The 22,122-nt window shown below is 37.7% G+C and overlaps 2 protein-coding genes and 2 long non-coding RNA genes across 20 annotated transcripts in view; 2 read left to right on the forward strand and 2 right to left on the reverse strand.

The window, feature by feature from the left end:
• Positions 1 to 905, reverse strand: part of LOC147839499 (uncharacterized) — a 2,638-nt gene extending 1,733 nt beyond the window's left edge. The window contains exon 1 of the long non-coding RNA XR_015519178.1: positions 860 to 905. This is a non-coding gene — a long non-coding RNA (uncharacterized LOC147839499). The remainder of the gene's footprint in view (positions 1 to 859) is intronic.
• Positions 1 to 14,827, forward strand: part of im:7140055 — a 16,242-nt gene extending 1,415 nt beyond the window's left edge. The window contains exons 2-4 of the mRNA NM_001423432.1: positions 6,353 to 6,949; positions 10,210 to 10,554; positions 11,747 to 14,827. Of these exons, the coding sequence (NP_001410361.1) occupies positions 6,353 to 6,949; positions 10,210 to 10,554; positions 11,747 to 11,792 (988 nt within the window). The 3' untranslated portion in view covers positions 11,793 to 14,827. The remainder of the gene's footprint in view (positions 1 to 6,352; positions 6,950 to 10,209; positions 10,555 to 11,746) is intronic.
• Positions 1 to 20,426, forward strand: part of pals1b (protein associated with LIN7 1, MAGUK p55 family member b) — a 77,713-nt gene extending 57,287 nt beyond the window's left edge. For 4 of the 17 annotated variants that reach the window (XR_015517421.1, XR_015517426.1, XR_015517427.1 and 1 more), the window contains 3 exons: positions 16,523 to 16,657; positions 18,086 to 18,697; positions 19,008 to 20,426. Coding sequence is in view for 4 of the 17 variants with exons in the window: in XM_087296294.1 (XP_087152420.1) it covers positions 16,523 to 16,657; positions 18,086 to 18,262 (312 nt within the window). In the remaining 13 variants the exon portion in view is untranslated. Of the gene's footprint in view, positions 1 to 16,522; positions 16,658 to 18,085 lie in introns of all 17 variants that reach the window. The other 13 variants (XR_015517420.1, XR_015517425.1, XR_015517428.1 and 10 more) reach the window with 5 other exon arrangements.
• Positions 6,664 to 9,556, reverse strand: LOC147832352 (uncharacterized). Its single transcript, XR_015519164.1, has 2 exons — positions 8,578 to 9,556; positions 6,664 to 7,911 (listed from the first exon to the last, which is right to left on the reverse strand). It is a non-coding gene; the product is annotated as an uncharacterized LOC147832352 (long non-coding RNA).
• Positions 20,427 to 22,122: the final 1,696 nt, after the last annotated feature.

The raw sequence follows: 22,122 nt of genomic DNA on the forward strand, positions 1-22,122 counted from the left end.
ACAGAGGTATTTTTGCTAGTTTTGCTGAGTCTAGGAAAGATTGGCTGTCAGCTCGGCTTTGACTTTGTCTTCTTCTGATTGAATGACAGGTTGTAAAGCTGCTGCCTTCTTAAAAAGATACAGTGGAAGAAAAGGACTGAACATGGAAACTGTAAAGCCTAATTTAACCCAATGTGTGAAGTTGTGGACGTATAGCAGGAGCAAATACAAGCACCAGATGTGTGTCTAATATAAAATAATATATTTAATCTATTTTTCTTTTTCCCCTTTTTAAATACTGATCATTTCATGCGCTTTGCTCCACTCTCTGTATTATGCTGCCTGATCTGTCTGGTTTTCAGCTAGGTCCGCTAAATGACGTCATGGGGGCGGGTACTTTCATTTTTCACTGCTACAGTCCCTCACCTCTACTCGTGTTTAAACCAAAAGATCGCGATTTCTCGATTTGATTCTAAATTAAATCATCTTAAAACGTAAATTCGAATTAATCGGAAAAATCGCCCAGCCTTAATTCAGATATTTTCCTTAATAATATAAATTGCCGAGAAGTATTATTAGCAAATTCTGAATAGAGAAATCATATTAGCAGTCAATGACTACAACATTGTTCGCATTCGATTAAATAGTGCTAATGTTTTCATAATTACATGCTATTTCTTACTGAATATTCAAAGTAGCATGTTAAACAATAATAATAATCAGAATTAATGAATTTGGGAATATAAAACCAACTTTACCTCCGTAACAAATACACTGTATTTTGCTAATTATTCAATTATGCTTAAATCAATGTAGATGTTCTTTAGCGTTTGAGAAAAGGCCTGAATCAAAATGATGTCATCATGCATAGGGGCGTCACTATTTGTGTAATTAATTAACTTTTTTCTCAAATGTATTCTTAGAGCAAAAAAAATAAAAAAATCAGTTAAATGAGTCAGTTTTTTTGAGGAGAAATTAAGTTAATGCATAATCTAAAAGGTGAATAAATTACCTTTGCATTGATGTATGGTTTGTTATCGTGCAATATTTGGCAAATATACAACTTTTAAAATGTATTTATTTCATTTAATTTACTTACTGTTTATTGAAATGCAACTTTTATACCTGGAGGGGGGGAACAGTGCTTAATTACTTTGGTGAATGCACCATGAAATCAAAACATTGGGGTAAAGTTGGTTTATTTTCATACATTTGGATATTTTCCTTAATAATATAAATTGCAGAGATGTATTATTAGCAAATTCTGAATAGAGAAATCATATTAGCAGTCAATGACTACAACATTGTTCGCATTCGATTAAATAGTGCTAATGTTTTCATAATTACATGCTATTTCTTACTGAATATTCAAAGTAGCATGGTAAACAATAATAATCAGAATTAATGAATGTGGGAATATAAAACCAACTTTACCTCAATAACAAATACACTGTATTTTGCTAATTATTCAGTTATGCTTAAATCAATGTAGATGTTCTTTAGCGTTTGAGAAAAGGCTACAATCAAAATGACCTCATCGTGCATCACTATTTGTGTGCTGAACTTTTTATCAAATGTGATCTCGGACCACAAAATCATACGGTCATGGGGGTCTTTTGTTTTCTGAAATAGATTTTTTTACATTATCTGAAAGCTGAGTAATTTAGCTCTGCATTGTTGTATAGTTTGTTATCATGCAATATTTAGCTAACTAAATAAGGAAAATGACCTTAAAAGTTGACCAAACTAAAGTTCTCAGCAAAGCATATTACTAATAATCAGAAAATTAAGTTTGGGTATATTTACTTACGTTTACAAAATGTCTTCATTAAACATTTTTTTCGTAATATTCCAATGATATTTGCATTAAATAAAAGCCTCGTCGTTTTTACTCGCACAATGCAATCTTTTGCTATTTCCACATATACTACTTGTGCAACATAGGACTGGTTTTGGGGTCCAGGGCCACAAATGTTTCAGTGGGAAATGTCCACAATAACTCCAAATGCCAAGTCATATGCAGATAAAATTGTATGGAGGCAGGCTTACTTAATATTCTATGCATTCATCATCTGTGGTCAATGATATATTTTATGCATGGAACATATAATTCAATTAATTATAGAGCCTTCAAAAGAGACCTGACCCTATAAAAGCAATTGATGCTATCCAACAAAAATGACAATCTGCTATTGGAGATTTGCATGGATTTACTGTTTACACATGGTTTATATTTGAATGACAGTCAATGTGGAAAGATGCTCCTTACAGTCAGATCTTATAGTTAAAGCACTGTTGACCATCTTGACTTTGCTTGTGTAAGTTTTAGGGTTGGGCAATGTCAACCAATTTGGCATCATACGATATCTGTTAAACTTCACAATGGACGATGGCATCGGTGAATTTATTATTTATGAATAATTTATTCATTCATAACAAATTGTTTATTTGTAGCCTACCCATTTCAACTACCTGACCCGCATGGTCTTTGTTTTACCCATAACCAAATCATAAATAAATAAGGATAAGTTACACACAAATTACCACCGGTCAATCACTTTTTCCGCGGGACTCCGGCATGAATAGGCAGAGTGATCTGTGTCGTTTTAATGGCGTCCACAAATTTGGTTGGTAAAAAAGCTGCACAACCAACCAACAGTATCTGAGGTTTTCACTAAAATGACTACGGCTGCAGGAAAGCGAAGGGTTAAAGCAGCGTACTGACGCTGTGACACGCTACCTAATAGATTCAAAAGACAAAATAGTCGTTAGATAGAGACAAGATTAATTAATTATCACGTTTAACAAGTGGTTCGAGATCCAGCGGGACATCCTTGATAAACTGTGCGGTGTGCACTGCTCTCTGGGGTTTTGTGCTCAAAGCACAATTGCTGGAGCTCAGACGCGTACATATGCTGCAGCTCATGACAGTGTGTGTGTGTGTGTGTGGTCATGTGATGTGCGTTTTCAATAGTTTCACAAGTTCACCTGCTCAATCAATTGCGTCAACATGGTAAACGATTTTGCAGTTGAGTCTTTAGAGAACAGAGGAGGAGATGGGGAGGTGGAGGGATGCCGAAACGAAAGTCAACTGAAACAGTGCAAAGACCGCTACTTCTGTACTTGCGTGATGATTGACTGACCCACCTGACTGATCATCTCAAACTTACGTTAGGACAAGGGTTACCAACAGGGTAGCCTGCGAGGATCACAGGTGTTGCCCGCAGGCCTGTTCTAAAAATAGCTCACCATAGCACCACTTACCAGTAAGCTTCATCTAATATAGACGTAATCATTTAAAAATGTAAATATTTGCAGAGATATCTAAAAATAAAGTGCTGCACATTGATACATTAAATACAGGGCATTTCCTACCCTGTTAAATCATTGTTGATAACTTTTGTGAGAATCATTAACATGATCTGTGTCTTCACAGGGATGAATATCATTAATTATTACCAAAAACATAAAGTATAATTAAAAGTAAATTGAGCAAATTTGTTATTTGAGAAGTGTTTATCAAACTGGTAGCCCTCCACATTAAGCGGTACCCAAGAAGTAGCTCTCAGTTTCATAAAGGTTGGTGACCCCTGCGTTAGGAACTTCATATAGTGTGGAAGTAGGGCTTTTCAGAAATGCTAGGTGAAACACAAGTCCGGATGTGGATCGTTTTTGTTCTAAAAAGCCAGTTTAAAACTAAGACGCATTATTGGAAATGGGGATGTGTTTATCTTTCGCGAGCAGGTTGCTGCTGGGGCGGGGGCAGAGGATCGTGGTGCTGGCTCAGCATCGTGATGTCTATTGGCCATCAGCGATGGCATCGTCTATCAACCCAACCTTAGTCAGTTATTCACAAGAAGATGCTCAAGTCGTTGAAATGCTTACAAAGTTTCCAAAAACATGATTTATGGATCGATTACGGTTGTCACAAGTATTGAGTACGGTACTGAAATTTTAAAAACGTCCATTTCTAGGGGTGTCACGATTTAGATTTTTAATTGAAATCGATTGAAATTTATGCTCAACTTCGATTATCGAATCAAAAAATAGAATCATCGATGCTGCCACGCCCCCATGTCACATCAGCTTGGCTTGCCAAGCGGGAAAAAAACAGGCTTGAAGTGCTTGTTAAACTGCAGAAGCAGGAGACCCGTCGACAGAGCTTAAACCCATCTCCTCTTTCAATGAAGTCGCCGGTGTGTAAGCATTTTGGATTTCCAGTGAGTTATGTTGACAACGTTCGTGTTGTCGACCAAAAAACACAGTTTTGCAAGCTCTGATATGTACGTATTACGTACGGTTTGTCCGATAGACAACACCGGCATCGCGATCCTCCGCCCGCCTCGTTGCAAATCCGCTCGCGAAAAGTACACACTCAGGCCCTGTTTACACACATCCACAGTGGCGTGTAGCATTTCTGAGCAGCCCTCCTTCCTCACTACCTCTGAAAATGCACATCACGTGACCACACAGAGACGCACACACAGCCATATGAGCTCGAGACAGCAGGTCCAGGCAGTCAGAGGACTGCTTCAATCTTTCACTCACTTGTACTTAGTCATTTTAGCGAACACCTCAGATACTGTTGGCTGGTTCCTGTTGGTTGTGCGTCTTTTTTACTGACGCCATTATAACGACACAGATCACTGCCTATTCACGAGTCCTGCAGAAAAAGTGATTGACAGGTGGTAATTATGTGTGTGTCTTGCCTTTATTCATTTACTGTATGATTTGTTTATGGGTAAAACAAAGACCCTGCAGGTCAGGTAGTTTAAACGGTAGGCTACAAATAATTAATTGGTCATTAATTAATTAATTAATTATTCATAATCGAAAATCGAATCGTGCCTTTAGAATCGAAAATGTAATTGAATCAAGGATTTGGAGGATCGTGACACCCTTATCCATTTCCCAGTAACATTTAAGTGCTGTTAAGCTCATTCTTAAACACCACTGATTGGCCATGGTGTTCAGGTAAACAGAAATGACTATGCACCACCAGCATATTATAAAAAATAGTCTTAGCATTTAAGACAAAAGTAAAAGTCTGAAATGCCAATTAATAATAGTCTTAAATAGTCTTTAAGAATTTAAATCTTGCAAGCACTGCAGTCACTTTTTGTTTTTGGGTTATTATATCTGTTATGATCGCAACCAGGGCTTGACATTAACTTTTTTTGATCACCAGAAACTGTGGCTAGTAGATTTCCAACATTACTAGCCACTCGCCATTTTCACTAGCCACAATTTTATTGTTGGGAAAATATATTTTATACACATAAATAAGACTTTGACATGCTAAAATAAGATTTAGATTTTGGTCACAATTTCATAGTATTGCAATTAGTTTTTATTTCACATAATTTTCAGAGCTCAAAAGGAAGTATTTACCAAATTTATCTCGCACCACTTCTCAGGGATGGATTGCGGCTGGAAGGGTATCCGCTGCGTAAAACATATGCTGGATAAGTTGGCGGTTCATTCCACTGTGGCGACTCCTGATTAATAAAGGAATTAAGCCGAAAAGAAAATGAATGAATAAATCTCTTACCACAACAAACATAAACAATTAATTGTTTCTTAGCCACAAATTTTAAATATGCCAAAGCAAGCAAAATATAGCTGTATGCTATATTTTTTATTTAACAAAACATATACACAGTAATCTGTCCTGGCTAAAGGTCCCAGATCACCTGTTAACTACACATGAACGGGGAGTTAATCTCCCATTAAAGCAATGTTATTGTAAAAAATGATAATTAAACCATATTAGCTTAACGCAAAAGAAAGCAGGTAAAATACAAACCGTGTGATAATGAAAGATGATCACACATGCCCGGTTAACGTTAGACCCATAATAATCTGTTCAAAGAATGTTTAAAGTGAAAGCAACTGATGCTGCTTACAAAAAGACAAATCTGGAACCCTTGAAAGCAGCAAGACTGTGGGTGCATGTTCATTTGTCTAGTCTATTTGAAAGGGACCCGATCACATCGGTCGTGTTTCTAGACACAGTTGCTTCACGCAAGGAAACGGTAGCGCGCATCACCTTAGCTGTTAGCGCGAGTGATTATCCTCTCATTCGTTGTTCACCTGCTTTCTATTGCTCGCGTGAACGCAATTATTTTTGCCAGTCGTGTTGCTTCTCAATTCCCAGACCATCTTTGCATGCATATTTGACCTTCCTTATTGTAGAACTCTGCTTTAAGAATTATAATCCGAAAAAATTGTTTTCAACTAGCCAAAGTGGCTAGTGGGAGTGTTGGTCTTGCTTGTTAATGTCAAGCCCTGATCACAGCAGTAAAGATTAATGCAACTGTTCTGTTTATTGTTTAAGTGCACTCCTCATTAGTGTATTGATTATTTGTTGCAGTATTGATTCTTCTGAAGAATGGGAGCCTCTCATGCAGTCAAAACTAAAGAAAAATGCATCCCCGTCATCATCATCTTTACCACGACGAAGAGGACGACCACGTAAAAACGTTTCTAATCCACCGCCAGCAGCACCAGCACCAGCAGTGAAACCAGTGATTTTGCCTAGAATCGCACCAGCTCCCCCTGGCATGAAGAGTAGGCGAGGCAGACCTCCTAAAGACAAATCCAAAGTCAAACTCCTTCAAAAACCCACCCTGTATCCCATGATCGTGCCCAAACCTCCTGTGTTTGCAACTTTGATCCCTAATACTTCAGCGCAGAACCTTAAACTTGGGCCTAATTCCACATCCACCATTACACTCGGCCCTGATTTCAGTCCTTTAACTCTTTCCAGTCCCGCATCCTCCGTTAATTTGAATCCCAATTCTGCACCCATACTCATCCCGAATTCCACATCTGCTTTTAATCTCAGCCTGAATTCTGCTACATCCGATTCGAATTCGCAATCGCTTGCCACGCTCTTCTGTACAACTACATCGACGAAGATTCTGGTAGACGGAGACTCCAGAGAGAGCAAAGCCGAAGAGCAGACGAGGTGAGTAAACATCATGTTGTTAACATTAATATGTCTATTTCTTCATTTGAGTTGAGCATGCAGTGAAATCCAGAAATGTTTACTCAGTGTAACCACAGATACAAAGACAGCGGATCGTTTTAAAGCTGCGATTCATCATGGGATCGCTCGTATGTCAGCTTATAGACAAACCAGCTGATCGACATGACTTTAAAACACTCCAGTGTCCCTGTATCTGTGGTTACACTCAGTAAACAGAGGTGAGTTTGGTGAACCGATGAGCTTGACGGCTAATCGCAGTCATTTCTGTTGAGCATGTAAACACAATAGCACATCAGCGATGTTTAAGAACGCGCTTAAATGTTAGCAGGAAATGAACGCTTTTTAAAATTTCATTATCAATGGTACCGAATTCCAGTATCATGACATCCCTGCGTTCTTTCCCTGATGAATGTTAAGCCTAGTTCACACTACAGGATTTTAAACATCGGCAGATTGCTGTGCCGTTCACACTACATGACTTGACTTTGTGTCTTTTAATCGCTGTGGTGTTCACACTACGCAACACTCCGTGAACGATCCACAAGAGGGGGGTCACACACTACATGATCTGACAACAACTCATTCCCCATCAGTTCATTCAAGCTACCAAACCACAGCCAATGAAATTTTGAGGGAGGCGTCAGAAAAAGCTGAACACTATTGGCTGCTTGTGTGCTGATGACATCACTGACAGCGTTTCAAGCTTTGGAGAAAGCATTTAAAAACATCGTCAAATCAGCTGATTTATCAGCGCATTAATCACTCATCTGCAAGGTTTGAGTAGATAGATACACAGAGAGTTTTTAATTTTTGTAATTGTATAACTCTTTGAAATAAAACTAACATATCTATAACACTCTGCCATTTTCTAATTATCAGTGTATTTCTTTCTGACATAATTTTTTTTAATTACAAAACAGTAAAGAACTGAGCATTTCTGCCTTAGGGTGCTTTCACACCTACACTTTTGTTTCGGAACGTGTCTCGTTTGCCCAGTTAGCGCGGTTCGTTTGGCATATGTGAACAGGGCAATCGCGCTCTGTTCCGCGCCAAAGTAATCGCTCCGAGATCGCTTGAATGAGGTGGTCTCGGCTCGATTGAAACGAACCCTTGAGCGGTTCGATTGCAGTGAGAAAGCGATCCGATCCGAGCGCGGTTATATCACAGTGTTTTATGGATATGTAATAGGCTTACGGCTATATATGAAGAGAGAATTATGAGTAGGGCGGGAATTTTCGCGAGTCTCCGGATGCCCGCAAACGAGTGATGATCTCCCGGTAATCTCGCGTCTCCCTCCCGGTCCTCAAATAGGCATCGTCGCGCACCCTTCTCACCCCTCCCCACCGTGTCTCTCCTCAGACACATCGCGCGCACCCTGTCAATCACCACCAAACCACCACCTCTCCTGACAGCTTAGCGGGACGCTGCAAAATAAACTCTGACCAATGTAAGGAGAGTTTACTCGCACGTGACTTGTTTTAGCTATTTTGGTCCGTTTAGAAACTTTGCAATGTGAAAGCGAACCGCTCCAAGAGCAAAGAGCAACAATGTAACAATTGTAATCTCTGTTTCGGAACAACTGAATCGATTCACAGGTGTGAAAGCACCCTTAAATTACCATATTGGTCAAAATGACTGCATGCATGTCTGATACTTTTCACTGTAAATATGTGTGCATTTTTTGCCTAGCAACTACTGCTAACATAAACAAAACTTTCTGATGGCAAAAACATCAATTTACTTCAGATATCTTTCAAAACGGCATATTCTGTGCTGTTAAATAGCTCCTGTTTGAAAGTGAAAATGAAAGCCAAGACCTTTGCATGTTCTAGTATCTTAACTACATATTTATAGGCTGTATTACCGAAAAAAGATTATATTTTTAGAGTAATGGTGTCATTAAATATGATGCCAGACATTCAAAGCTTAATTTTAATATCTCAATAATAGCTTTGAATGTAAATATGTTGTGACAATATGGCGTTTTATATGAGAACGGTCAGAATGAGCAGTATGGTAATTCCATTAGTTACAGAATTCTAGTTGCACTGTTAATATAGCCTACTCTCATGTCTGTGCTAACGCAGAATGAAGCGAGTGCACCGATGCCCATTCTGACCAATCACAGATGTTTCTGCTGAGCTCCTGAACACACATAGGCTGTTTCTCAATTCCAAGAACGCAGAGAACGGACTTGCGTTCTTGTGGAGATCGGTCTTGCCAAGTGTCCTCGGAAGAACAAACTCAGGAGACCACGAGGACAGAGAACGCGTCCTTTGAGAAATGGGATGCTGCGTTCTTCCTGATGGTCATGTGACCTTCACGCGTTTTAAATGGAAATTATTTAAACATTACAGCACTCAAACAATGATTTATTGTTTCCCCCCTCTTCAAAATATATACTTTGCATAAAAACATGATAAATATACTCTGCACAATATAAATAAAACAGATTTTAATACGAATTTCAGCAAACAAACACCCTTAATGTGTTTATTCCTTTATTAAGATGTTCATGTTAATGTTTACTTTCATCGTTTCATTTAGGGAAACTCCTGAGGTAAATAAGTGATATCTCTGAACTTTAATAATAAATCTAAATAAAATACTGCTTTTCCCAACTCAAGTAGCAATGACTTCTAGGGCTTCCAGCGCGAGTTCGGTGCTCAAGTCTGCATCGGTGCGTCCTCGATATCAAGATCACATCCGGGAAGTTTCACGCATCCTCCGTACTTGCGGTCTTGAGTATTGGAACTGAATTTAGGCAGCTGATGATGACGTTGCACGAGGACGCAAGACCGCTGAAGAACGGATATTGAGAAACAGCCACACATTCAGCTCATGCTGATATGCTCTCCCATTGGCTGCAGCTCGTCACTACATCTGACCACACGTGGGGTTGAGTCGGCCGACTGCTCTGGAATATTCAGCTTGCTAAATATTGGATTTCCGTCTGCGAGGTGTTGGCGACGCGTCAGCGAGCCTCGTTGATGTGTTGTTCAGTAGTTCACACATAAAGAGTGGCGAGCGCCGTGCACCCGCAGATTTCTTCCTGATCACAGCCCGTTCCTTCGGCAAGCTCATTACCTTCCAAATCGGGCTCAAATCAGGCTTAAAATCATCTAGTGTGAACTAGGCTTTAATGGTATTCAGTCTTGCTTTTATCTGACTTATTTTGTATTGCGGTGTTAGTACAAACTAAATGTGTGCAAATAAAGTGGGTTTGGTTTGTGTTGCAGTGTGAATGCAACTGATGAAGAAAGCCCTGCTCCAAAGGACGAAAACCCAGAATTCTCAGAATCTCCCAATGCAAAGAGGCAACGACTCTCAATAGCATTTCTTCCATTGGCCAATGCACAGCAGACAGGCGCACCCTTAAATCACATTTCACAACCTGCTTCTGATCATGCACCTGCTTCTGAATCTTCCCCCGAGCTCAGTTTTCAACCTTCTCCAACAACCATGGATGATCAGTTGACCTCAATATTTGGCTCTGATCACAAGCCTGAGGCCGACAGTGACCTTGATGGAGACACTGACAGGACCAGTGATTCAGAGAAGGAGGACGAGCTGTGGGAAGATGAGTGAGTAAGGGAGTTTTTTTTTGTTTCTGACTAGCGTTTACATGACCTCCTGATGTCCCAAACCGAGATTAGATTTTTTAAAAGTTGAACTTGTTTCAACTTCTGACTTTTTGAAGGCTGGGTCATGCGAAATGCTGCAGAAAGACTGTGACAAACATCCCTAATGTGCAAGTTTTTCTTAAAAAAACATCATGGAAAAGGACCACAATAAAATGTAGAGACATATTGTGTGTGATGGGCCCCTTATCTGTTTTTAATGCAATGTAACATTCTATACAATGGAAATATTGTTTCACAGTTATTTAAAATGACAATCGAAATCTTAAATCGTACTCAAGATTGGATGGTTCATGAAATAATGACATTTTTAACCTTACAAAGCTTTCTGTCATCACATTTGATATGCAACTTTAATAATGTCTAAATTACCACAAAACCTTTGCTTTAAAAAGCTGTTGTAAACGATCGACGGTATGCTGGCGCAAATAAAATGCATTTTAACATAACTGTAGAAATATATATTTTAAGAATGTGGTTCAATGATTGATCATTTTAAACTTTAATTATCCTTTTTTTGTGTGTGTTTCAAATATGGTACAAAAGGCTTGAGAAAGAATTGTGTTCAACATTGTGTTGTATTGTTTGTTTTGCCCCTACAGTACAAACATAAGAGATTTGGTCATGAACTATAAGTTCTTCTTACTTTTTGACCATTTTAAATAAGAGTATTTGGACCAGATGAAATCTTTTTGCTCAGTTAAGGCATCTGAATAAAATGTAATATTTTTTTCTTCTCAAATGTGGAAAGTTTTATGTTGTCATTATATCCTTTTATTTAAGGGGATTCAAAGTCGAAGATTTTGTGGAGTCACTTAACAGCATTCTTAAGGGTGCCTCTCACCCCATTATATAGACATAAGTATATAATAAAATATATACGTAGATTCTTAAATAAAGCTATGAAATTTAGAAAATTCAAGTGTAGTGAATGTTTTTTGTTGTCTTATATGAGGCTATGATGAGATCTTATGCACAACAAACTGTTTTTTTTTTTTTTCTTTAATGATGCTATACGACATTGTGTTTTAGTAAAAACTCTTGATTTTTGACCCATGAACAGCAACCATTGTACCAGAATTATCCACAAACGAAAGGTTGGCTTACAGTTTGTTTTATGTGTGTTCTGTTACAGTTTTGATTTTGGTGAAGATCGGAACTGGAAAGTCCAGACCATTTAAAATCACCTGTATCAGCTCAGTCACCTAGGGGTGGCAATCATCCGTCACCTACTTCATCACAAGGCAAACTCTTCATATCCACCTCCAAATCACCTCATGAAGTCACTCCCACACCCACCTTTAAAGCCAGTACCATTCAACCTATATCTAAAGCTACTCCCGCTTCTGAAACTACCCCTAAAATTACTCTAAAGCCACTACTATTCAACCTACCTCTCGAGCTACTTCGATTTTCGAACTCACCCCAAAATCCACTCCCACTCACCTCACTCCTGACGCCACTCTGTCATCCATAATTCCTCTCCTCAAACAACACTCTTACCCAGTCCAGTTGCTACCTTACAAAAAAGGAGAGGTCGGCCCCATAAGAGTTCTTTACCATCAAATCCTAAACCAATTCCTTAACCTACCCCTACTACCATTCCTTTTTCAAAGCTGACTCCCAATCCCACTTTCTTCAGCAAATTAGAACTCTGTTCAGAACCAGCACCCAGCTCTAGAGACATCCCTCAGCCCACTTCTAACTCTGAAGCTACACCAACTCAACCCACCCCTGAATGCACACGCTCTACCATCCAAAATTTCACTTCTAAAGCCACACTCATACTTAGTCCAGTACCCACCTTACAAAGACGGAGACATCGGCCCCATAAGAGTTATTTACCATCCAATCCTAAATCAATCACTTAGCCCACTCCCACCACCATTTCTTGTTCAAAGCTGACTGCTGATATTAGCCCCATAGCCATCTCAATTTTTTACTTTGATCCCACTGTAAAGTCATATTTGAAGCTGCTCCTAATCCCAGTTTCTTCACCAAATTAGAACCTGGGTCAGAACCAACATCCAGCCCTGGAGCCATCCCTCAGCCCACTTCTAATTCTGAAGCTACTTTCATTCAGCCCACCTCTGAATCCACTCTCATATCTACCACTGAAACCACACCCAATCAACCCACCCATGAAGCCTCTCCCTCTATTGTCCATTACTCCACTCCACAAACCAAAATCATACCCAGTCCAGATTTCACCCTACCAAGACAGAGAGGTCGACCCTGTTGGAGTTCTTTACCATTCAAACCTAACCAGTCCCTAAACTCACTCCTATCGCAATTCCTTGTTCAAAGATAACTGCTGATTTTAGCCCCATAGTCATCTCCAATTTCCCTTCCGATCTCACCCTAAATCGTATTTAATGCCTGCTCCCAATCCTACATTGTTAACCAAATTAGAACCTGAGTCAGAACCAACATCCAGGTCTGGAGTCACTCCTCAGCCCACTTCTGCAGAAGAGAAATCAAAGCCCATCACAACTTATTCTTTAAGGCATACCAGAACCAAGGAATCTTTTCACCTTGGTCAGAAGTTGGGGGCAAACCAGATAAATGGCTTGACTTGAGTACTAAAGATGGGAAACCAGTACTTCACAGGATCTCTCCCAAATGAACTCCAGGTCCATAGTTTTTGAATGACCTAATTTATACTGCCTTAAAGTTTTCCACCACCTCTGCCATCAAGACATTTATCCGCAACACCAATAGCAATGCTGAAAGGAGGACAAAAGTAAGAATGTTTCGCTGAGTACCTCTAACCATTGCTAAATTCAACTCCTATGTGGCGCTGGTTGTCTACATGGGTCTAGTGAAAACTAAGTCCATCGTGGACTACTGGACAAAAAAGCCAATGTACAGTTTCTCCTACCCTCAATCCATCATGTCCCAGGCATGGTTTCAGGCGATCTCCTGAAATCTGAACCTCTGTGATCTTGACGAAGATAAGGAGAATGGCTAGACGAAATGCACACCAATTGTTTAAAATCAAGCTTCTTTATGGTGACCTTCTTTCAGCGTGTAAGAAACACTTTCACCCCAACAGAGAGATCACAGTGGATGAGAGAATGGTTGCAACCATGGCTAGGATTGGACTCGAGCGATAGAACTATTGACCAACTACATTGGGATGCAGACTTTGTTCTTAATAATTCATCCTGTAGGTACCCATGGAATTTCTTTGTGCATGATGGAAAGAGTTCAGCTTCTTCAGGTAAAGGTGTAGGGTACACTTCTGTAATAAGACTACTTGATGGCAATGTCCTTGGCGAAGGTTATACGCTGACAACATCTATACCAGTCCGACTCTTTTCTCAGAAATGTTGAAGAACAGCATCTTTGCTTGGGGAACTTTGAGTCATAACTCCAATTTATCGAAGGTCAATGACTTAGGTGAAAGATCAGAAAGAGGATCCATTCGGTGGTCTCGAAAAGGTCCACTTCTGTTTGTAAAGTGAAGGGATGCGAGAGAAGTGCTTATGTGTTCCACAATTCACAAAGCATTCCCGTATAATAGTGTCAGCAGACATACCTAAGATGAAGATGGTGTGTGGAAAACATGCGCAAATACAGCAAATATATATGGATGCGGTTGATCTCTCGAATTCCTTTATAGAGTTTTATAATGTTTTTAAGACCACAAAATGGTACAAGATGATCCTCTACCATTTTCTTGACATTGCAGTGGTTTAGTTTCATACTTAACCAACAATTGGTGAAAGCCCAAAAAAAGATGCCCATCTTTCACAAAAAGTTCAGGGAAACACTTCGAGTTCGTAAGTGCTGGAAGAGACAGAAACCCTGTGTTCAAAGATCCCTTGACATCTGCTTCCAAAGAGTCTATTGACAATTCGGCACACATGCCTTTCTTCCCGAATGCATATTCGCCCTCCAACACAGAGTCTCCTCCTCCTGACTTGTCCATTCGAACAAAAGAATGCTCTCCAGAGTATTATGGAGCAGATGCAACGAATGGGAGAAAATTTGTGTCGTGCAAATTGGAAACAAAAACAAAACTCCCTTATTCTGCTCCTACTGCAAGATAGCGCTGTTTCGTGTCATTGTATAATTGCTTCAAGAAATGGCACCAAGGCGCAACCCCATGAGATGTGTGAATATTTTTTATATTTCGTATTTTATGACCTTTTTACTTTGTATGCGTTTGTTACTTGTATGGTTATGACCACATTAAATATCTTTAAACAGTCTTATGTTTACATTTTTGTGTATTTTTTTCATCTAATTCATTCCAAGGTTATTTTAGTAAACTATAACTAAGACTAAAACTATTGGACAACGTTTTCATAAACTAAAATAAAATGATTTACAATAACTGAACGGAACTATCAATAGACACTGAAAAACTAACTGAAATAAAATAATACTTTGCAAAAATAATCAATTTACAGAATTAAAAAAATACACATTTTTAACTAAAAAAAATAAAACTAAACTAGAACTAAATAAATTTTTAATCAAACTAAACTGAATTTAAGAGCAAATTTTATGGTGTCAAAATAAAATACTTTTTAAAATGCAAAACATATAATGACCTTGAATCTTTCTTACCAAACTGCTGTATTGGATCATATTTATCTTGAAAAGTTTAAAAGGCCTGTCTTGTGGGGTGTATACAATCCACATCAAAAAGGAGATGAAATGGAGTGGACAGGAAACCTCAGTGTTGTTGTTTTGAATTCATTTTCACTTCTATAGTTCTTTTTACAATGTAGATTGTGTTTTAGTATCATTGAGATCCTGATGGGTCGTTCCATATCAAATCAGATCGTGGGTTTTATGAAATTTTATATCAAATATATATAGACGTTAAAATTTGAGGCCTTTTTTGCAATTGTTTTTGATGTGGCACATGCGTTTTACAGCATTTTTCTGTTCACTTTCTCAATGTTTCTGTTACGATTTATGTTCCATTCATGTATAGTTATTTCACTGCTTTAATTCTGATTATGCTGAAGGTAAAGCACCCATCATGGCAGGATTTATGGTATTATCCCTTTATTTTTTAAAGTAATGGCTTTCGCAGATTTAAACTATGTCTGCTTACTCCAAATTTAACAAAAAAAGTACTTTAATCTTGTTTATCAGTAAAAACTATCATATAGGGGGCGATGTCTTTTTTTTTTATATATATATATATATATATATATATATATATATATATATATATATATATATATATATATATATATATATATATATATATAACCTATAGCAGGGATTACCAAACTTGTTCCTGAAGGGCCGGTGTCCGGCAGATTTTAGCTCCGACCCTAATCAAACACCTGTACAAGCTAATCAAGGTCTTACTAGGCATGCTTGAAACACCCAGGCAGGTGTTTTGAATCAAGTTAAACCCTGCAGGGTACGGACCTCCAGGAACGAGATTGGTGACCCCTGACCTAGAGTTTAGAGTATATTATGTTTATTAATTGTAAAATATAATATGTAAAGGTGCACTGACAAGAGACATTAATGTCAGTTTGTACTGAAAATAAAACAAAAACAAGCTACTAGCACTCAAAAAAAATGTTTGCTGTTTGTTCAAACTACTTAAAATGAGCCGAACCAACACAATTATTCAAGTTTTTTTGGAGACATCCTAATTGTTTTATGTTCAGTTCACTTAAAACAATGAGCAAACTTAAATTTATTCATGTTGTCCCAACACAAATCGAACCCAGCATTTTTACACTAGAGACCTAGAATTAATTAATGCATATTTGTATTAAAACAATTGCAATGATGGACATTTTTGTGATATTCATTAATGGGCTTGTGGTCAGCTATTGTACAGTGAACATGAAAATGCATTAATTTCTTTTCAGTTACTGTAGAACATCTGCATTAAGCTTGTTTTTCTGGTTTGTTTTGTATTTCTCAGTCGCTGCAAGTGCTCTGTTCCTCAGATCTTAAACCATACATCATCTTCATCAGGCCTTCTCCTCCTCCTCTTTCTCCACCTCCTCCTCAGGAGCGATTCTCCACAATGCTGGCCAGAGGAGTGAAGAAACGCATGGTCTTTTTTTATTTTACTTCATGTTATTTTACAATAGCAGTCAATAGTTTATGGAAATAAATGATTCATTGAATTTACTCTTCTTTTTTATAAGGTAAGTGGTTGCAAACAATTTATATGGGCTGATTTTAATTAAATGAAGTTAAACATTACTAAATTTAGTTTGTTTAAATTCAGCCCATATAAATGGTTTGCAACCTTTTACCTTAAAGAATTTTAGTAAATCCAATTAATCTTTTTTTTTTTTTTTTTTTTTTTTTTTGTAGTGTTCTTGGTGATTTTTAAATGTTTTTAAATGAAATCTTTTGCCCACCCAGGCTTCATTGATTTAATTGGAAATATGGTTTTAAAAATGGCCAAAATGTGAAATAATATTTCAATTTAGAATAACGACTATCTGAATCTCTTTTAAAATATAGCTTATTCCTGTGTCTAAAAGCTGAATTTTCAGCATCATTAAACCAGGTCCTTAATGAATCATTCTAAAATGGTGATTTTATGATCACGAAACATTTATTTTATTCTCTTTGTTGAAAACTATATTTAATAAAATATATTGTTATCTTTAAAAAAATTGACTGTAATCCAGGGACACAAAAAAACATGTTGCAAGACATTTAATTTTTTATTAAGTCCTGTCATTGTGAACTTTCCATTAATCAAAGAATACTGAATAGTATATGACCATAAACGGTTTATATATTAATAATATTTAGAACCACAATTAACGATGCTAATTAAATGATAATAACGAAAGAAATAAACAATTGCACTGTATTATTGATCAAATGTAGTCGGTGGGTAAGAGATTTCTTATAGATAGATAGATAGATAGATAGATAGATAGATAGATAGATAGATAGATAGATAGATAGATAGATAGATAGATAGATAGACCAATTTGTTGGTATTAGTTAATTTCCTTACTGACACAAGAATGGCTTTATAGGTTTAATCTTACATTAATTTCAATTATATTTTTTAAGCAGCCTAAATTCTATATGTTAATATTATGTAGGCTAGTTAATCGATGCTATCAAAAACAAATAATTATCTGTATTTTAAAAGACTAATGTAATAAACTTTATACTGTAGCAAATGTATTGATAGTTACTTTTAATGGAAGCTTATATGTAACATTAGTCATAAATTGCACTAAAATACAGCTATTTTTTTGTTTTTGTTAGCATAGATCATCATATTAACACATAAAACGGGCTGCTTTAAAATGTAAAAGTTTAAATTAATATAAAAAATTATGCCTTGCCTTGTTTCAGCGCGGAATCCTGAATTTTTTTTTTCTAGCCTGTCTATTCTTGTGTCGCTAAACTTTTAAAGGTTAACCTTTTGACGTAGCTACAGCAGCATTTAGTTACATTTGACGGACTAGTGTTTATTGTTTTGTTCCCTGTCGTGCGTGTTTGGCAGCCCGAGGATGTGAGAGAGATGATGGAGAAGGCGCGTGAAATGGAGGACAGTTACGGTCACCTGTTTGACACCTTCATCACGAATAACGAGCCGGAAAAAAGCGTCTGTGAGCTCCTGAGTATCATCCAGAAGCTGGACAACGAGCCGCAGTGGATCCCTTCAGCCTGGAATCGCTAAAACAACACCGCATTATTGCATTTTTAGTCCGTCTTCAAGCTGAGAATGTTAAATAATGGCGCTGTTTTGGCGCCAAAAAGGTATGAAGTCGAAATCGTCTAATAAGGTTGTGGACTACTTTGTAAAGAAATATATCTGTTAAATAATAGTTTCCATATTTTGTGATCTACAAGTGTTTTCTGTTTATCTAAGGTTGCGAATTGCATTATGGGACCTTGATTTTTGCTATGTCACTTCTGTTTTTATGTACAAAATTAAAGTGACTTTTTGTTGACATTTTAGTAGCTTGAAATAGACTAACATGTATGCCTATAATAAATGATATATAGAGAAACAACCATGTAAAATGACAGAAGATGTACTGCCAGTTTATTTCAAGGTTTTTGTAAATGATGTATTACTTGAACTATTAAAGCCCTGCTGAAAAAAAAAACAGCTTAAAGCAGCACAAGCTGGTTTTAGCTGGTTGGCCAGCCTGGTTTTGCGGGGTTTTGGTCATTTCCAGGCTGGTTTCCAGCCTGGTCTTAGCTGGTCAGGCTGGGAAATGATCAGCTAAAACCAGCCTAACCAGGCTGGGAGCTCAGTCAAAACCAGCTGTGTCCAGCTTAAACCTGCCTGGTCAAGCTGGTTTTAGTTTGTTTTAGCTGGTCACTTTCCAGCCTGACCAGCTAAGACCAGGCTGGAAATGGCTGGAAACCAGCCTCAAAATGCTCAAAACCTCTCTAAAACCTGGCTGGTTAACCAGCTAAAACCAGCCAACCAGTTTAGGCTGGTTTAAGATGGATTTTTCAGCTGGGAGATGTTTAAAAATGTCACCTTTTTTAAATTTTCAAGGTTAAAAGTTGTTGAAAGAAATATCAAGCTCCCATAAATCAATTCAAAAGCATAAATAAATGAGAAAAATAAATTACAGAATAGGGAAAACTGCTAATGGACAGATATTTTTGGTGTGTACTGCATGTGAAGTGGATCACAATTAGTGTGTAATATGCCATTTGTGCAAATTACATGACATACGTTTCTATCTGGGTTTCACATAGGCCTATATAATATGCTATATTTAAAAATATCGCAAAAAGGGATGTTTACATATTTTTTCTACCATTACAATATGTACATTCAAATATATTAACTGTATGACATTTTAACAAATTAATTTTATATGTATTCATGTAGGCTATATTATGTTTGAAAAAAAATACACGTATTTGTGGGCCTAATTTTATTTTTTGCTATATTTTCTGCATTTTTGCTATAGTTTGAAATGTTGAATATATGACATCCTAATATGAACTTGTATGTCATGTAATTTGCATATATTTCCATGTATTAGTTTCCTCTTGCTTAATGAATAAATCAAAACTATAATAATATGAATGTATTGTTTGATCCACTTCAGATGTTACCTACGGTTATGTTTGCGTTATGTGTATAATAGCTGTGCAGTCTTTTAAAGTGTTTGGTTTTTTAACATCTGCCTTCCCAGCTTAAAAATTAATTTCTTAAAATTAAATTCATTCATTTTCCACTTTAGTCCACCCACTTTTTGGTTAAACGTAGAATATTAAAGATTTTTAGCTGAAACTGTGGTCTTTGTTGATTCACAAAACAAAGGTCAAGGGCTACTGGTATTTTGGCAGTCAGAGTTCAATATATGTATAAATTGATTTGTGTCTGTACGTGTGTTTTAATGCCGTTATAGCCACATAGCTTGACTTGCAATTTAAGAATCACTAAGAACCACGGTTTTAGCGTAAAACTTTCTTTAACATCCTACTAGAGAAAAAAAAATCACCCAAACACATTGCTGTTAGTATTTGAACAGCAAATATTATATCAAACTTTTCCTTTAAGAAAACTTTTTTTATATCCTGTAAACATTAAAAATATTTTAAAAATGTATAAGTTATGATATTTACAGCCACGTTCCCTTTTATATTTTTGCAAATCATATGGAAATTTGACATTAAATGTTTTGTGAATGTACCAAAAACAAGTAGCATTAAAAAATGTTAGATGGATGTCAAAATAAGATGTTTTAGAATAAAACGTTCCAAGAACAATGTATAGATATTCGTTTTGTTTGTGCAATGATGTTTTAAAAACATTGAAGACCAGAAAACTCTGAATGAGCGGGTTAATAAAGTTTCTGTTGTCTCTAAAAGTTCAGAATGTTTGTTCGTAACTTTCCAGAACATACCTGATTGAATATTCGCAGTATTAAAGGTGCAGTGTTTAAGTTTGGCACCCAGTGGTTGAACTAGGTATTGCACTTCTGGATCAAAATACATTTTCACTCGGCTCTGATGAAGCTGACTATTAAACCTAAAGGCTGATTTAAGGCTGATGAAAACTTGAATCGTTTTCTAACTAAAAGCAAAAGCACGCGATAGAAGGAATATTTTCCATACTAAAAGGAGTTTTTGTTCTAACCAACTTTTAACCCTTTGACACGTACGATAATGCCGAGACTCATGTGATCAGACAACATTGGTTGTTCCCTGTAGCGTACACCGGTGTGCTTAGAATGTTCACTTTAGTGCATCATCAGATGTAAAAAAATTGCTTGGCGTAGAGCCAGAGGAAGATGCGCGCAGTGCTTGGCGAGCAGATACGCATGTGCTAGAGAAGCCCTTCTGCAGACCGGTGCTGTTGTGTTGGCATTTCATTTACTGCAAACTCAGGATTTATCCCCATGCTGCATCATAATTATTACAAATGTGTTCAAATGTCTGCTGGTAGTTATAATGTGTGTTTTTGACGTATAAAGGTTTTTGTTTTGTAAAGCAGCGTGGCTTTCGTTTTAATTTGTTACCTCAGATTTAGGCGAATTATTGTGGATGGGATTCAATTGGCGTGAGACAAAGAACAGACTCAAACTTTGCCATAGTTGAAGCATAGAGGTAGAATATAATGAAAGTTAGGCCGTACTCACACTAGGTACAGTTGCCTCGAACCGGGCCAAAGCACGCTTGTCCCCCCTCCCGTCTCCCCCGACGGCCCACACTCACACCCCAATCGGGACCTCGGCACGCTTACGTCATCGATGCTGCGCTGTTCAGTGAGAAGCGCTGTCACTCAGCAGCACAGTGGAGATTTCTCTAGTTATATCGTTTCAGTCGTTTGATATGCAGTGACATGCAGTCAAATATTTCACCAAACAGTCCTTAGGGATGCGGGGACACGCAGTCAGATATTTCACCGAACAGATCCGCCACTTTTGGCGCTCATAAACAATCATAAAGCTCACGAGCTGCAGGAATGAGGAGGTCTGCTGAAGGTGCAGCTGTCGTGCTGTGAGGAGTTCTCGTCTTTAATAAACTACGGCAGTTTGCGTTCACTGAACAGTAAGAATGATTAATAAATCCATATCAAACAGCCCCTTAAAAGTCACGTCTCGCTTTCAGTAGCTTTCAGGGCTTAGCGCGTTTTGCACTCATACTACAAGCGTACAGCGCCAAAGCCCAAGTGAACCGCGCTCAGGCACACCTCTTCCAACCGGGCCAGGGCCGGCCAAGTGAACCGTGCTTGAGCCCGATTCAGCGCACTCACACTTCTCAAACGATCCGGGAAACAGGCCTGGGCATGGTACAGATAGCAGAGTGTGAGTAGACCCTTAGTATCCGTGTGCATAGATGGAGGAACCACGAACTGTACCAGAGTCTGTTTGAAAACAGCCGTCGGAGCACAGTTAACGCAAACTTCACAGTTCACTTAAGATGTCATCTCATTCACACCAAATCACGAAAATAGCGCACGTATGAATTGGTCCAGCACTGTACGCATTTAATCACTCGCTTTTCTGACACACATACAGTAGGCCTACTGTAAATGACGTGCAGCAGATCTAATTTAATTGT

This window comes from Danio rerio, chromosome 20, assembly GCF_052040795.2.
Source record: "Danio rerio strain M-AB ecotype USA chromosome 20, GRCz13ab, whole genome shotgun sequence".
NCBI classification, from domain to species: domain Eukaryota; kingdom Metazoa; phylum Chordata; class Actinopteri; order Cypriniformes; family Danionidae; genus Danio; species Danio rerio.